Source organism: Dermochelys coriacea, chromosome 23 (assembly GCF_009764565.3).
Source record: "Dermochelys coriacea isolate rDerCor1 chromosome 23, rDerCor1.pri.v4, whole genome shotgun sequence".
NCBI classification, from domain to species: domain Eukaryota; kingdom Metazoa; phylum Chordata; order Testudines; family Dermochelyidae; genus Dermochelys; species Dermochelys coriacea.
Window position 1 is genome coordinate 13,504,981 of NC_050090.1, and position 15,233 is coordinate 13,520,213.

General features: G+C 61.8%; 5 protein-coding genes across 19 annotated transcripts in view; 1 reads left to right on the forward strand and 4 right to left on the reverse strand.

The window, feature by feature from the left end:
• The window catches only part of LOC119846859 (immunoglobulin superfamily member 1-like), a 597,460-nt gene that overhangs the window by 313,792 nt on the left and 268,435 nt on the right, over window positions 1-15,233 (forward strand). The window lies entirely within an intron of this gene.
• LOC119847133 (immunoglobulin superfamily member 1-like) overlaps window positions 1-15,233 on the reverse strand; it is a 660,993-nt gene that overhangs the window by 242,965 nt on the left and 402,795 nt on the right. The window lies entirely within an intron of this gene.
• The window catches only part of LOC119847459 (leukocyte immunoglobulin-like receptor subfamily A member 6), a 652,437-nt gene that overhangs the window by 242,965 nt on the left and 394,239 nt on the right, over window positions 1-15,233 (reverse strand). The window lies entirely within an intron of this gene.
• Window positions 1-15,233, reverse strand: part of LOC119846912 (immunoglobulin superfamily member 1-like) — a 615,137-nt gene that overhangs the window by 214,028 nt on the left and 385,876 nt on the right. The gene's annotated exons all lie outside the window — the stretch shown is intronic.
• Window positions 5,723-14,937, reverse strand: LOC119847324 (beta-2-glycoprotein 1-like). The gene is made up of 8 exons (XM_038382006.2): window positions 14,797-14,937; window positions 13,553-13,708; window positions 13,085-13,270; window positions 10,788-10,899; window positions 10,605-10,681; window positions 9,400-9,579; window positions 8,713-8,916; window positions 5,723-8,140 (listed from the first exon to the last, which is right to left on the reverse strand). The coding sequence occupies exons 1-8, from the start codon at window positions 14,858-14,860 to the stop codon at window positions 8,076-8,078; spliced, it is 1,044 nt and encodes a 347-aa protein (XP_038237934.1). The 5' UTR covers window positions 14,861-14,937; the 3' UTR covers window positions 5,723-8,075.

Genomic DNA, 15,233 nt, shown 5'->3' on the forward strand with positions numbered 1-15,233 from the left:
CTCTGGGGAGCCAGGAATGGGGCCCGGGACCTTTCCCCTCTCGGGGGCGCTGGATCCCATCCAGCCCCAGGGCAGGGACCGGCTGGCTTAGGGGGGTAGGGAATGGGGCCCGGGGCCTTTCCGCTCTAGGGGGCGCCAGCTCCCATCCGGCCCCATGGCAGGGACTTCCTAGTTCGGGGGGGTGGCCAATGGGGCCTTTTCCCTCTAGGGGGCGCTGGATTTGTTCCCGCCCAAGAATTGGGGGGCAGGCTGGCTGGTGGGGTGAACACAGAAGAGGGGGCATGTGGGGCAGTCCCCCCCCCATCAGTGAAAGGCTTGTTTCTCTGCAGAGGCTGAGACTGGGCGTGGGGATGGGACGGGATGGGCGTCCGGCCCAGTGGAAATTCCAGCTCAGAGCTCCGTTTCTGCTGTGGGGAGCTCTATGAACACAGCTGTTGTTGTGCAGGGATGGGCCGGGGGAAGACCCAAAGAGAGGATATGTCACCATCTCCAGCGCAGGCAACTCCAGTCACCGCACTGGGACGCACAGAGGCCGACGCCCCGCCCCAGAGGCGGCTGCTTCTCCGCCCTGGACAAGGGGTCCCGCATATACCCAGCCCCCACCGCACCCCAGAGGGGGCCGCATTCCAGCGCTGGGCGAGGGGTCCCTGTATACCCAGCCCCCGCGCCCCACCCCAGAGGGGGCTGCAGTCCCAGCGCCGGGCGAGGGTTCCCTGTATACCCAGCCCCTGCGCCCCACCCCAGAGGGGGCCGCGGTCCCAGCTCCGGGCGAGGGTTCCCTGTATACCCAGCCCCCGTGCCCCACCCCAGAGGGGGCTGCATTCCCAGCGCCGGGTGAGGTCATTGCTATGTATAGCAGGGGGGACTCTGTTTTCCAGCGCTGGGAGGAGCTGGCCAGGGTGTGCTCCCAGGGTTGGTGCCAGAAGGGGCCGGGCTAGGCAGGGCCTGGAATTAGGCAATTCCTGCAAACAGCCCTGTCTGGCTAGTGTTAACCCCTTCCTGCCCTCTCCTCCCCTGGCAGCTGTGTCCTCCACAGTCAGGGGAAAGCATCAAGGAGAGAACCCAGGAGTCCTGGCTCCCACCCCCCCCACCCCCCCGCTCTAGCCACTAGACCTCTAGCCCATAGCGCTAGCGGTGGCATTGTAGGCTCCGGGCCTGTATCCAGGCACAGGCGTAAATGGTTCATGTAAAGCTTTGAGGCCTAATGGCCTGTCAGCCACCCTGAGTTTTGGGGCGCTGGGACCAGCCGGCTTGGGATGGGGTGGGGAAGGCGCGATACCAGGTTCTGGGGCCGCTTAACCCCAAAGGTGCCTTGGCAACTGATGGGCGTGCGTGGAAACAAGCAACGCTCGTTAAGACCCTCACGTCTAGGACATTGCCAGGGCACAGAGGTTCGATACAGACCCCAGCCAGGAGGCCGGGCATGGCTCTAAATACACCGGCCACAGGCGCGAGGGCCAGCGGGCCCATTTGCTGGGCCAGGGCAGTACCTTTGGTCCGGGTCAGCCTCTCCCCAAGGACGGGGATGTGCAGATGGCCAAGGGCCAGGATTTCTGCTGGCCTTTGTGTGGGCCGGAGCGGTTCTGTCTTTACTTGTTGCGCTGAGAAATGTGGCTGGAGCCCTGCTTGGCCTTGGGGGGGGGCTGCAGTGGGGTTCCCGATCGGATGCAGGATGTGGGAAACTTGATTCTGGACCAAGAAGCCTCTCAGAGCCGAGGCGAGAACCCAGGAGTCCTGGCTCCCAGCCCCCTCTCCCCTGATCTAACCACTAGGCCCCACTCCCCTCCCAGAGCTGAGGTGGGAACCCAGGAGTCCTGGCTCTCAGTCTCAGCCCCCACCCCACCCCCAACTATTTTTAGCCTGGATGAGTCAATCTGTTCTCAGGAAAGGGAGAGTTATTGGGGGGGGGAGGGACATGAGCTAAGGGGGGCGTGTCCAGAGCATGAGTCAGGGACCAGCTATTCTCTGCACATACCTTCACCCGCCTTGGGCTGCTGGGTTCGGGGACTGAATGGGACTCACTCGGGGTGCCTCACAGCGAGCAGAGCATCCCACTGTGCCCCAGGCCAGCATGCACTGGGGCATCATCCAGCCATTGCCCCCAGTACTCCCTCCCTCCCTCCATCCACAACCCCATCCATCCCCCACCTGTCCCTTTACCCAGCCCTTCCTCCATTCCTCCCCCACACCCCTACATCCCTTCCCTCCCCAACATACCTCCATCCCTCTCTTTACCCACCCTTCCATCCACCCCCCCCCGCCCAGCACCGCTGGTGAGTGCGGCCTGGAGGCAGGGCATGGGGGAGTGGGTCTGTGGGAAATCTGGGGTGGTGCTGGGCTGTAAGGGGGTGGGGAAGATGTGTGTGTTGGGGCACTAGGGAATGGGGGTTCTGTGGGGGGGGCTGGGCAGTTGTGGGAGGGCCTGGGGGAGGAGGTGCTGGGCATAGTGAGGAGAGGGGGGCTCTGGAATCGGGGGGTGGTGTGGCATGGCATGGGCCCCCCCAGGGGGAAAGGGGCACACTGGCAGCACAGGGCCGGGTGGGCCGCTGTGCATCTGCCAATTGCTGGTTTGTAAATAGTGCCCTGCACTGAGCTGGGAGGAGTGGGGCTGCCCCTACCATGCCCCATTGCCCCCGGCCGGCCTCTCGCTCCAGGGACTGACACCCCCCCCACACCCCATTGCCCCGGGCTGATGCCTCGCTCCGGGGACTGACACCCCCCCACACACACCCCTTTGCCCCTGGCCGGTCCCTCACTCTGGGGACTGACCCACCCCACACACACCCCATTGCCTCTGGCCGGTCCCTCGCTCCAGGGACTGACACCCCCCCCACACGCCCCATTGCCCCTGGCCGGTCCCTCGCTCCAGGGACTGACACCCCCCCCATGCCCCATTGCCCCTGGCCGGTCCCTCGCTCCGGGGACTGACACCCCCCCCACGCCCCATTTCCCCAGGCCAGTCCCTCGCTCTGGGGACCGACCCCCCCACGCCCCATTGCCCCCATGGGGTCACACAAGACTAATCCGGCCCTGCCCCAGCCCTGCCCGGGGTTGCAGCTCCGCAGTGTGGAACCGGCTGAAACCCTGGGGCTGCAGCGACACCTGCTGGCTGGCGTGAGACCAACAGAAAACCGCGTCCCAGGGACACCCCTGCGCTCCTCACCCCCGCCTCTGCCTTGGGAGGGGAACGGCGTCTCGTGGTTAGAGCCGGGGGGATGGGAGCCAGGACTCCTGGGTTCTCTCCCTGGCTGTGGGAGGGGAGGTGGGGGTCTAGTGGTTAGAGGGGGTAGGGCTGGGAGGCAGGACTCCTGGGTTCTATCCGCGGCTCTTGCATTCTTGTGCTGTATGACACTGGCCATGTTTCTGCCCCTCTCCCTGCCTCAGTTTCCCTATCCGTGCCACAGCATCCCCACCCTGGGCTCTTCTGTTAGGCTCCCACATTGCCCGGGGGGGGGAAGCCTCCCCTCCTGGCCCGAAGGTCTGATGGGAACCACGTCTTCCTGGGCTGTTTGTTCTACACCCCTTCCCCCAGGCCCTGGATTGGGAAATCCTTCCCCCCTCCCCACCGCAGCTGTTCCCTGGACTTCTGATAAGGCCCCTGTTCCCCTCCAGGCTCTAATCATTAACCCTCAGGGCCATGGGAAACCTAGAGCACAGGACATAGCCTGCCCCCTCCCTGCCCCCCAATCAGCCCCGTGGGCCATCTACCCCAGTATCCTGCCCCCTCCCTGCCCCCGATCAGCCCCACTGCCCCATCTACCCCGATATTTCTCCCCCAATCAGCCCCACGGGCCCAACTACCCTAGTATCCCGCCCCCTCCCTGCCTCTCTGGACCATACCCATGGGCCCATCTACCCCAATATCCCACCCCCTCCCTGCCCCCCAATCAGCCCCATAAGCCCATCTACCCTGGTATCGCACCCCCTCCTTGCCCCCCAGACCAGAGCCCTGGTGTTACCAGATTTGCCCATTACTTTGGGGTACGCTCATTTGTTAGGGTTACTCTTTGGGTGGGGGGTTAATTGTTAGGGTTACTCTTTGGGTGGGGGGTTAATGTGCTGCTTATGTCACTGGTGTGGAGCTCTACCTCTCCCTGCTGCTCGTTCCCTCCCAATGGAGCTTCCCCTGGGCTGGGTTCGTTCAGCCCCAGAATCGGATGAACACACACACTCTCTCTCTCGCACACACCCCCTGCATCGGAGAGGACCCGGTTAATCAGCACCCCCAAGCTGATCCCTTATATGCCCCCAGACTCAACAGACTGAGTAGAGCAGCACTTCCAAGGCGCCACCCTCATACGTCCCAGGTTCAGCATGTGCCTATCCTCAGTTTCACATCACAATTGCTCTGGAAGGAACCCACTTGATGAGCAAACCCCACAGGATTTTTGGGTGCTGCTGGCATCTTTAGCTTAGGTACAAGGAGTGTCACTGCAGAGCGAATGGGGAAGCCAAAAATCACCCACAACGGGGCCAAAGAGAGAGAGAGAAGCAACCAGCTTAACCATGAAAGTTATTTATTGCCAGGTAATAACCAGAGAGGAGCCAAACAAACAAAGCAGTTATAATATTAAATCAAATTAAAACTTGATTATAGAAGTCAGGTTTAGAAAACTAGAACTGATCACACAAGTCAGGGTCAGAAGGCTACGCCGAGAGAGAGAGAGCTGGGTTCTTGCCACTCCGTGAAGTTTGAATCGATCGGGGGGTCCCAGGTGGTGGAGGTAGTTGCGAGTCCAGAGTGCTGGAGACAGGCAGAGCCCCCAGCACAATCAGTCAGGAGAAGATGAAGTCCCAATGGAACTGATACAGATTTTGGATCCAGACGTCAGAGCACTTACTTGAGTGTGGGTAGAGGGGTTTTTGTAGGGCAAGAACAATGGTTCAAGGGAGAACATTAGATGTGTTTGTGGGTAAATTGATGGCTCAAGGGAGAATACCAACATTGTTTTGGTCAGGCTAGACAACAGGAGCTGATCATTCCTGGCTATGGGCAGTGTTCCTTCCAGGGAGCTCACAATGCAATTCGGGAGCTTCAGTATTTTGGATACCAATAAAGGATTTATTACTAGAATTGGGCTGATAACTGCTGAGCTGGGGGTGTGCAGGTGTGGGTTCATTAACATCTGGAGCAGAGATCCCCCAGCATGCCATGCTTCCCTGCTTCGCTAGTCCCAGAGTTCCCTGCAGGTCTTGCCTTGGAATCTCTGGTCTCCAGGCTGTAGGCTGATGGAGATGCCTCCTTGTCCCACCTCTGATGCAAATGTGGCCGGGGAGTTGCCTTAATCCTGTCACCCTCTTTCCAGGGGTTTCAGTGGGTCTCCCACAGCCTTTCCATTGCTTTTTGTAAGTCTGTCTTCGGAGCAGTTTTGGTACAAGCAGACACTTGGGGAAGTGCGGGGGAGGTGGAGGTCTTTTGTGAGTCAGACAGACTGGATACTGCGCCCTGGTTCACCAAGAACACAGAGCTGACAGGTATCCTGCCCCCTGGACCACAACACGGGCTCATCTACCCTGGTATCTCACCCCCTTCCTGCTCCCCAGATCAGAGCCATGGGACATCTACCGTGGTATCCCATCCCTTCCTGCTCCCCAGACCAGAGTCACAGGCCCATCTACCCTGGTATCTCATCACCTGCCCCTGCCCCCGGACCAGAGCCATGGGCCCATCTATCCTGGTATCCCACCCCTCCCTGCCCCCCTCGACCAGAGGCATGGCCAATCTATCTCGGTCTCAGATAGTGGTCAGCTGTAGCTTTGTCAAAGTCAAAGGAAGATACCAAACGCCCCCACATGGGCAATGGAGGAATAACTCCCCATAAGGAAAGGCTGGTCCAGCCCCCTATCCCCCCACACGTAATGCATCTGGGGGAAGAGGGAACCCTCACAGCCCTTCCTGACCTCACTCTGGGCCCAGGAAGTTCCACTGGCCCTGAGCCCATGCTAACTCATGTGTCGGTCAGTTCCGCAGGCTAAAGGTAACATGTCCCGGATTTAACAGCACGGGGCGCTGCTCCTGTGGTTGGGGGAGGCAAGTCGCTGTGGTCTGGGGTGGGATAGGGATGGACACACTGACCCCCCCCATCCTTGTCCCCGTCCTTCCCAGAGTCCTTCACCTCCGCGCCCCTGTTCTGTTTGTGCGTGAATAGTATCAGGTCTTTGGCCTTTTGTTCCCTGGCTGCCTGCATTGGACGCTGCCCAGGGCCTATTCCAGGAAGCCGCCTGCCTGGGAGAAGGAGAAGTGTGAGCCCCCACAACGCCACCACCCAGCCCTGGGGAATTTGACCCCCCCACGTAGGTTTCCTGGGAGAGGGATTTTGGGGTGTTGTGGCAGAAGCACTGAGGAAGAGAGAAAAGGGGGACCCCTTGCAGCAGGGAGTTTCTCATCTGAACCCCAACATTTTCTGTCAAGGGAGTGTTCCCCTGGCTGAACCCCAAAATGAGCTCACAAGGGGTAATTCCCTGTGTTCAACCAGAATATTTTCCCATAGCAGGGAGATTTTTTCTGTTGAACCCTGATATGAGTCTGGAGGGGTCCCCCTGAGCAAACCGCAATATTATCCCACAGGGCAGGGGTCCCCGGGTGAATGTCGATATTAGCCATAGCAGGGATGTGAACCCCCCAATATTATCCCATAGCAGGGAGATCCTGGGTGCACTGATATTATCCTGGGGGGACCCTGAGAATGAAAACTATTATGCTCTAGGGAAGGGATTCCCTGGGTGAACCCTGATATCAGAGGGGTGCCACCAGGTGACCCTGATATATCCCACAGTGGGGAGTTCCCAAGATGACCTGTGCTATTATCCTGTAGCAGGGAGTTCTTCAGGTGACCCCTCATATTATCCTATATGGGGAATTCCCCCAGGGTGAACCCTGACTCTGATATTATCCCATAGCAGGATGTTCTTCTGGTGATCCCCAAGATCATCCCTTAGTGGGGCATTTCCCTCCCCACCCCATTCCAGGCCCCAGAGTATTCTGGGAGAGATTTCAGCATCATGCTTTGTTTTATTTCTCTACTAAAAATGGCAACCGCACAGCCAATAAATACAAGTGAACATACAGCCCCCGCCCCTCCCCCTTCCCCCTCCAGAGAGCAGAAACCTCCCCGCCGTGGCCCCCCACCTCCTGCCACAGAGATGGACTCAGAGTCCACTCCAGGTGTGGGAATCTGGGCCAGGCTTTCACTGAGGCCACAGGGAGGAGAAAACCCGGCACTGGATCATCCTGCCAGCTGGAATGGACTCGACTAGATTTCCCCTCCTCCCCCCGCCCCCTCCCATGGACTGGTCCTCTGGGACTGCAGGGCGGGGGTGGGGGGAACCTGGCACTGGATCTGCCTGGCAGCAGGAATGGACTCGATAGGATTCCTTCCACCATGGATTGCCCAAGTGTGCCCTATGGGGAGAGGGAAAACCCAGCACTGGATTCCACTGCCAGCTGGAATGGAGTTGCCTGGATTTTCTCTCTCCTTCCCCCCCACCCCCCCAGTTCTCTATTGGGGTCGGAGATGGGCTCTAAAGCCAGGACTGGATCCCCCCGGCAACTGGAATGCACTGAATGGGGGCAGGGAAGCCCCCTTCCACTGCCCCACTCTGCCCACAGCTCTTTCACGCCCAACACAATGGGGCCCTGGTACCGATGGGCCCTTTGCACGAGAGGCCCTTGCATGATGGGACCTCGAACGATAGGACCGTCTCACGGTAGGTCCTTGGCATTGCAGCCTGTGCACGATGGGGCTCTCGCACAATGGGTCCTTTGCACAATGAGGCCTTCGCACGATGGGAACTCACACGGGGCCTTGGCATCGCAGTTTGTGCATGATGGGGCCTTTGCATGAAGGGACCTTCTTTGCACAATGGGACCTTAGCCTCGACCTTCCTCACACAACTGGACCTTTGCACAAGCAGCCTTTGCAATCTGGGGCCCTCGCGCAAGGAGCTTTCACACGATTGGTCCTCCCATGAAGGGAACATTGTCCAGCGGGTCCCCTGCTGGCCACTGGCTCCTCCCCGCCACATGGGCGGTCCATCTGGTCAGGCTGTGTGTGGGTGTGGGGGGCCAGCGGGGCTCAGCAGGGGTGGATCTCGGACACCACCCTCTTGGGGAAGAGTTTGTACTGCAGCCAGGTGGGCTCTGAAATGAGACGGGGTCAGGGTTGAGGAGGGGAGTGGGGCAAAAATACCCCCAGCACCCCTGAAGCTCCCCTCTGAATCCCCCCGAACCCCACAGGGCTCCCCCCCCCCCGTCCTCCTCAGCTCTCCCCTGCTGAACTCCCTTCTTCCCCACCCACAGGATCCACCTCCTCCGCCCCCTGCCCTGTGGACATACCCCTCCCCACACAGATCTACACCCCCACCTCTCTTCTGCTGCCTCCCTACAGCTTCCTGTCCCCACACAGCCGCTCCCCCAGTACATCTCTCGCCCCCACGGCTCCCTCCCTGACCCCACTTCCCCATAGCTCCCCAACAGCTCCCTCCCTGCCCCCCACTGCCCCATAGCTCCCTCACAGTTCCCTCCCTGCCGCCACTTCCCCACAGCTCCCCAACGGCTCCCTCCCTGCCTCCCACTGCCCCATAGCTCCCCCCATGGCTCCCTCCCTGCCCCCCACTGCCCCATAGCTTCCCCACAGCTCTCTCCTTCCCCCCCCACTACCCCATAGCTCCCCCAAAGGCTTCCCCATGCCACCCCAGCCCCCTGTCCCTTACCATCGTAGCAGGCCGGCAGGGGCAACAGGCCATCGAAGCAGTGTGAGGGGGCCGGGTAGCTGCAACTCTGGGTCTGGTTCTGGCTCCGGCAGTAGAAGGTGACGATCTCCCCATGCTGGACCTGCCTTTGTGGGATCTCCTGGATCCAGAGCTTGCGGCCTTGGTAGAGCACACGGCTCCGCTGGGCCGGCACCATGCAGCGCGCTGCAGGGAGACGGGATACCGAGGTGATGGGCCTTGGGTCCAGCTGGGGAGGGGCAGGGAGGGGTGGGATAACGGGTAGATGGGTCCAGGGGGATCCAGGGGGCAGGATACCAGGGCCCATGGGGCTGATCTGGGGGCAGGGAGAGGGCAGGATACTGGGTGGGCCCAGGGGCTGATTGGGGGGGGATGGGAGTAGGCGGGATACTGGGGTAGATGGGCCCGGGGGCTGATCATGGGGTTGGGGGATGTGAGGACAGGGGATACTGGGGTAGATGGGCCCGGGGGCTGATCATGGGGGGGAGGGGATGGGAGGAGAGGGGATACCGGGGTAGATGGGCCCGGGGGCTGATCACGGGGTGGGGGGGGGATGGGCCCAGGGGCTGATCGGGCAGGGATTGGAGTAGGCAGGATACCGGGGTAGATGGGCCCGTGGCTCTGGCTGGAGGTTCTGGGGGAGGAGGGGAATGGGGGAGGGGGCGGTACCTCTGCAGAAGGGCCGGGGTGACCAGGTGCCGTTGCCCCGGCAGGTGACCCGGTTGGTGCCGTCCAGCAGGTAGCTGCGCTTGCAGAGGTAATAGACCAGCTCCCCGGCCCGATACTGAGCCTTCTCCACTGCCACCAGGTAGCCCTCGGCGATGTCCCCGGGGGGCGGGCAGAACACGGCTGGGGGAGAGAGGGGGTCACGGCCAGGCCCGGGGAATGGACAGAGCAGAGCCAGGGGGAGGGAAGGACGAAGGGCTGGGTAGGAGAGATGGAGGCTGCATGGGGGGGGTACAGGGATGCAGGAGGGTGGGGAGGTGTACGGGGATTCAAGGTATACCGGGCGGATGGGGGTGTGGATGGCTGGAGCTGATGTGGGGGGCAGATGGGGGTGTGTCGGGTGGATGAGGGTGTGTGGGGGGTGGATGGCTGGAGAGGATGTGGGGGGCGGATGGGAACATGGCGGGTGGATGGCTGGAGGGGATGTGGGGGGCAGATGGGAGTGTTGGGATGCATGGGTGTGTGTGTGGGGTGGATGGCTGGAGAAGATGTGGGGGGCAGATGGGGGTGTGACAGGTGTATGGGGGTGTGTGGATGGATGGGGGGTGAGGCAGGTGGATGGCTGGAGAGAATTTGGGGGCGGATGGGGGTGTCGCAGGTGGATGGGGGTGTGTGGAGGGTGTGGGGGGGGTGGATGGCTGGAGAGGATTTGGGGGGCAGATGGGGGTGTGGGGGGTGGATGGCTGGAGAGGATGTGGATGGCAGATGGGGGTGTGGCAGGTGGATGGGGGTGCGTGGAGGGTGTGTGGGGGTGGATGGCTGGAGAGGATTTGGGGAGCGGATGGGGGTGTGGGGAGGGGTGGATGGCTGGAGGGGATGTGGGGGCAGATGAGGGTGTGGGGATGGATGGGGGTGTGGGGGGTGGATGGCTGGAGAGGATGCAGGGTATCCGCGGGAGATTGGGGGGATGCAGCAGCGGATGGAGGGATGATGGGAGGGGGCCTGTCTCTATCTCTCTAGGGCATCCCCCAAACTCCCTCATGCCCCCCTCCAAAAGCACCATCCCAGCCCCACACCTTCCCTCCCAGTTGGGAGGGGGCCCGCCCTGGCGCTGGAGCCCAGGAGGATGGGCCAGCCCCGGCATGGGGGCAGATGGGGACAGAGAGAAACTGGGACCCCCCACCCCTGCCCCCCTTCGCCCTACTCACGGTGGCAGGTTGGGGCGGGCCCAGACCACTCCTGGTTCTCCTGGCATCGGATGGTCTCTGGGCCCTCCAGCCGGTACCTGCGGAGCAAGGGGAGAGGTGAGGTTGGAGATGGGGCTGGACGCTCTGAGGGGCTGCGGGTCGGGAGTGAGGGGCACCGGCAGAGCTGGGGGGGGGAAAACTCACCCGCGCTTGCACTTGTACCGTACCTCCCCACCTGCCCTGTAGGAGGCGCCGCTGTGAAATCCATTGTCGGTCTCTGGCGGGGGGGCGCAGAAGGACGACGGGGTCAGATCCCCTGGAACAGAGGATGGAAGGGGGAGGGGAGTCAATTGGGGAGGGGGTCACTGCTATCTGGCAGCTAAGTTCCTCCCCCTTAACCCTTAGCATCCTCCAGACATAAAGAGCCATTAAAGGCCTCCCTCAGCAAGGAGAAGATTTTTTTTTTAGGTTTAGGTTCCTTCCCCTTTAACACCTGCAGGAGGTGGGGCAGCCTCCCTTTAAGAGTCAGGTCCTTGCCCCACCCTCTTCCAATAGGCCCCTCCCCTTTCCCATTTGCTCCTCCCTCTCAGTAGACTCCATCCCCATGGGGTCCTTCCTTGTCCCATTAAGCCCTGCAATTCCCTTATTTGCCTCCTCCCTTTTCATGGCAAGACTCTCCTCTGCCCCATTTGGCCCCTCTCTACCCATTATGGCTCCTCCTTCTCTGTAAACTCCTCCCCTTCTGCCCCATTTGCCTCCTCCCGCTCCCAGCAGGCCCCGCCCCATTCCACATTTGGCCCCTCCCCTTATTTAGCCCCACCTCTCCTCCAAAGCCTTCCCCTCGGGGCTGTAATTCCCAGACCAGTGGGGGAACCCCATGGGTTTTGCTGGGAGTAGGCCCCTCCCTGAATGCTGCTTCTCCCGGACTCCTGGGTTCTGCTCCCCCCAACAGGCTCCATCTCTCTCCTGGGTGGCATGGGGCGGGGAAGATTTCATGGGGAAAGGGGGGGAAATAAAGAAGACTTTGGCTCCTTGCCTTTGGCTGGAGCCCAAGGGTCAGAGATCTCTGAGTGGAGGGGTCACCCAATTTGGGGGGTTCCAAGTTTAGATTGAGGATCTGGCTCTAATTTTTTTGGGGGGGGCAGCATCTGAGGCTTGGAGGGGAAAGTTTCTCTTATTTCACTGGAATTTTAGTGAGGAGGGCAGAGTCCTGGCTCTGAGGGGAAAATTCAGGGGAGTCAATTGGTTTTGGAGGTGAAGGTCCTGCCTCCCAACCCCCCACTCTCCGCATTGTCCTTCCAGAGCTGGGATAGACCCCAAGCGTCCTGACTCCCAGCCCCCTTGCTCTAACCACTAGACCCCACTCCCCTCCCAGAGCCAGGGATAGACCCGAGGAGTCAGGGCTCCCAGCCCCGCTGCTCTAACCACTAGACCCCACTCCCCTCCCAGAGCCGGGGAAAGAACCCAGGAGTCCTGGCTCTCAGCCTCTCCCGCAAGCGTGCTGTCGTGGGGGGGGGGTGGGACAGTTTCCATGTGGCCCAGAGCTCGGGCCCCCTGGGGAGGTGGTCCCTTAACCCTATTTAGCGCCGGCCCCCTTGCTCCAGATGCTGTGTTCCCTGACTCCCCCGGGGGTGGGCTGGGGGAGGTCCAGGATAGCTGCTCGCCTCCGTATCTAGGTCTCCGCTTGCCAGGGGATCCGTTATCCTTGAATCGGCCCCAGGACTCATTCTGATCAGCTCACTGCCTAGAGAGCAGCCTGTCCTTGGCAACTGCCAGCGTGAATGACGGTGCTGGGGGCGGGGTGATGATGTTGGGGTGGATGTTGGGTGATGGGGTTGGGCGGGTGTTGGGTGATGGGGTTGGGGCAGGGTGATGGGGCTGGGCAGATGTTGGGTGATGGGGTTGGGGCGGGGTGACAGTGTTGGGGGCGGTTGTTGGGTGACGGTGCTGGGGACGGGGTGATGATGTTGGGTGATGGGGGTGTGGGTGGGGTGATGATGTTAGGGCGGATGTTGGGTGACAGGGTTGGGGGTGGGGTGATGCGGTTGGGGTGGGGCAAATGTTGGATGATGGTGTTTGGGGCAGGGTGATGGTGTTGGGGCGGATGTTGGGTGATGGGGTTGGGGGCGGGGTGATGGGTGACGGTATTGGGGTGGGGTGATGATGTCAGGGTGGATGTTGGGTGACGGGATTGGGGGCGGGGTGACGGGGTTGGACGGGTGTTGGGTGACAGTGTTGGGGCAGGGTAACAGTGTTGGGGGCAAGTGTTGGGTGACGGTGCTGGGGTGGTGAAGTTGGGGCGGATGTTGGATGATGGTGTTTGGGGCAGGGTGATGGTGTTTGGGACGGATGTTGGGTGACAGGGTTGGGGGTGGGGTGACGGGGTTGGGGGTGGGTGTTGGGTGATGGTGCTCGAGGTAGGATCACGGTGCTTGGCACTGCAGGGTGGATGATGGCGAAGGCCCCGGCTGGTGACTGGCGGTGGTGTTCCTGTCCCTTACGTTCGCAGGGTGCCGTCAGACTCCACTTCCTGTCCCCCTGGCATCGGCTCAGCGCTGCTCCCTGCCCTTTGGACATCCTGAAGCCCGGCTGGCAGGTCACCTCCATGAGGGCCCCGAAGCCGCGGGAAGCCTGGGCCAAACGCGTCTCGGCATTATCAATCTGCACGGGCCACGGGCAGGTCCGGCCTGGGAAGCACAAAGACAGTTGGGATGGAGAGAGCCAGGACTCCCGGGTTGTGTCCCAGCTCGGGGAGGAGAGTGGGGTCTAGTGGTTAGAGTGGGGAGGTTGGGAGCCAGGACTCCCGGGTTGTGTCCCAGCTTGGGGAGGGGAGTGGGGTCTAGTGGTTAGAGTGGGGGGGTTGGGAGCCAGGAATTCCGGGTTCTGTCCTGGCTCGGGGAGGGGAGTGGGGTCTAGCGGTTAGAGCTGGGGGGCGGGGGCTGGGAGTCAGCAGCAATCCTGGTGCCTACCGGGTGTCACACAGCTCAGCCCGCAGGCCCCATCGCACAGGCACTGCCTGCGGCCGGAGCAATCGCGGTCCTGGGTGCAGGTCCTCTGGCAGGTCTGGCCCATTCCCTCTGCTGGCTCCTCCCTCCGGGCTGGGCAGCGACTGGGCCCATCTGCGCCTGGGGGGACATGAAGGGGAGCTGTTGGAGTGGTTTGTATAGGTGGGAAACTGAGGCATAAAAGGAGGGGAAGGAAGTCACAGCAAATAGAATCCAGAAGTCCTGGCTCCCACTCAGCTGTTTACACAGGGACACCCCCTCCCCCCAAAGTGCTGTTAGAAATGGGGCAGTTTGAAGAGGGAGGGGGTGAGCCTCTTACAAACATTTCCCTCCCCATCCCCAAAGCCCCCCTCACTTTAATGGGAAGGTAGGAGGGCAGGTTGCCCGTAGGGGAAAGGCCACCAAAGCCATAGCCACCAGCTGGCGGGGCAGGGCCTGCGAGTGCCTCTGGGTGCCGGGGTGGGGGTGGGGGGCAGAATTCTCCCCTCCAAACTGGCTGGGGAGCCTGGCTGGGTGTCCATGCCCCAGACACCTGACTGTTCACATGGCCCCATGTACCATCCATCCATCCTCAGACCCCCACCCCTCTCTCTCTATCCCCATCCCCATCCTCCCCTCTATCCCCATCCACCCCATCTACCTATCTATCCCTCCATCTCTTTCTCAACCCTGCCCAGCCCCTGGTGGGAGCCCTGGGGGTCACTTCTCTAGGGCTGAGAACTGGGGCCCCTCCCTCGTTTCTAGCAAAGGCTGTTTAAAGCCCCAGCCGGGACAACTACCTGGGAACAAAATCACATGGGACAAGGGCAGGCAGCTGAGCCAGACCCACTCCTCGGGTGGGGGCAGGGGGGGCGAGATCACCCCCTCCAGTCTATAGGCCCCCTCCCTGGGGGGTAGAGAAGAGGGGGTGGAAGGACCCCTTGGGAGGGGAGGGGGAAGAGGCAGGGAGCCGGGGGTCCCTAGTGAGGGAGGGGGACAGGCCGGAGGACGGGTGAAGGGGGACGCGAGGCCAGCGGGGGGGGGGGGGTGAGCTGGGGGTTACCCTGACGAGGGAGGGGAGAAGGGAGGACACCGGCAGGCGGGGGAGGGGCATGGGGAAACCCTCAGAGAGAGGAGGGGGAAGCATGTGAACCCAGCGGGTGGGGGGCAGGCAGGCGGCTGGCGGGAAGATATGCCAGCGGGTCGGGGGGGGGTCCCCTGCCCCTCACCTGTGGTGCAGTGACTGCCCCAGGGCAGCAGAAGCAGCAGGAGGAGGGGGGCACCGTGGGGCATGGCAGGCGGGGTCCTGCGACGTCCCTGTGAAGCCAGTGTCTCCGGGCCCGGATATAAATACACCCCCGCCCCCCAGGTTATCGATTAACCACCCCCGGCCCTGGAACTCTGACCTCCCGGCCAGGCACCCAGGAACAAAACACCCCACGTCACTGCGGAGAACCCAGGAGTCCTGGTTCCCAGCCACCCCCCCCCCATTCTAACCACTAGTCCACACTCCCTGGAGAACCCAGGAGTCCTGGCTCCCAGCCCCGTCACGCCTCTTGCCTCCTACCCTCCCAGAGCTGGGATCTGGGGGGATTCGGGATCTGGAGCAGGTGGTCGAGTGTCTGTCGGTGGGGATCTGCATTTGGGGGTGTCCTTCTCAGGCGCC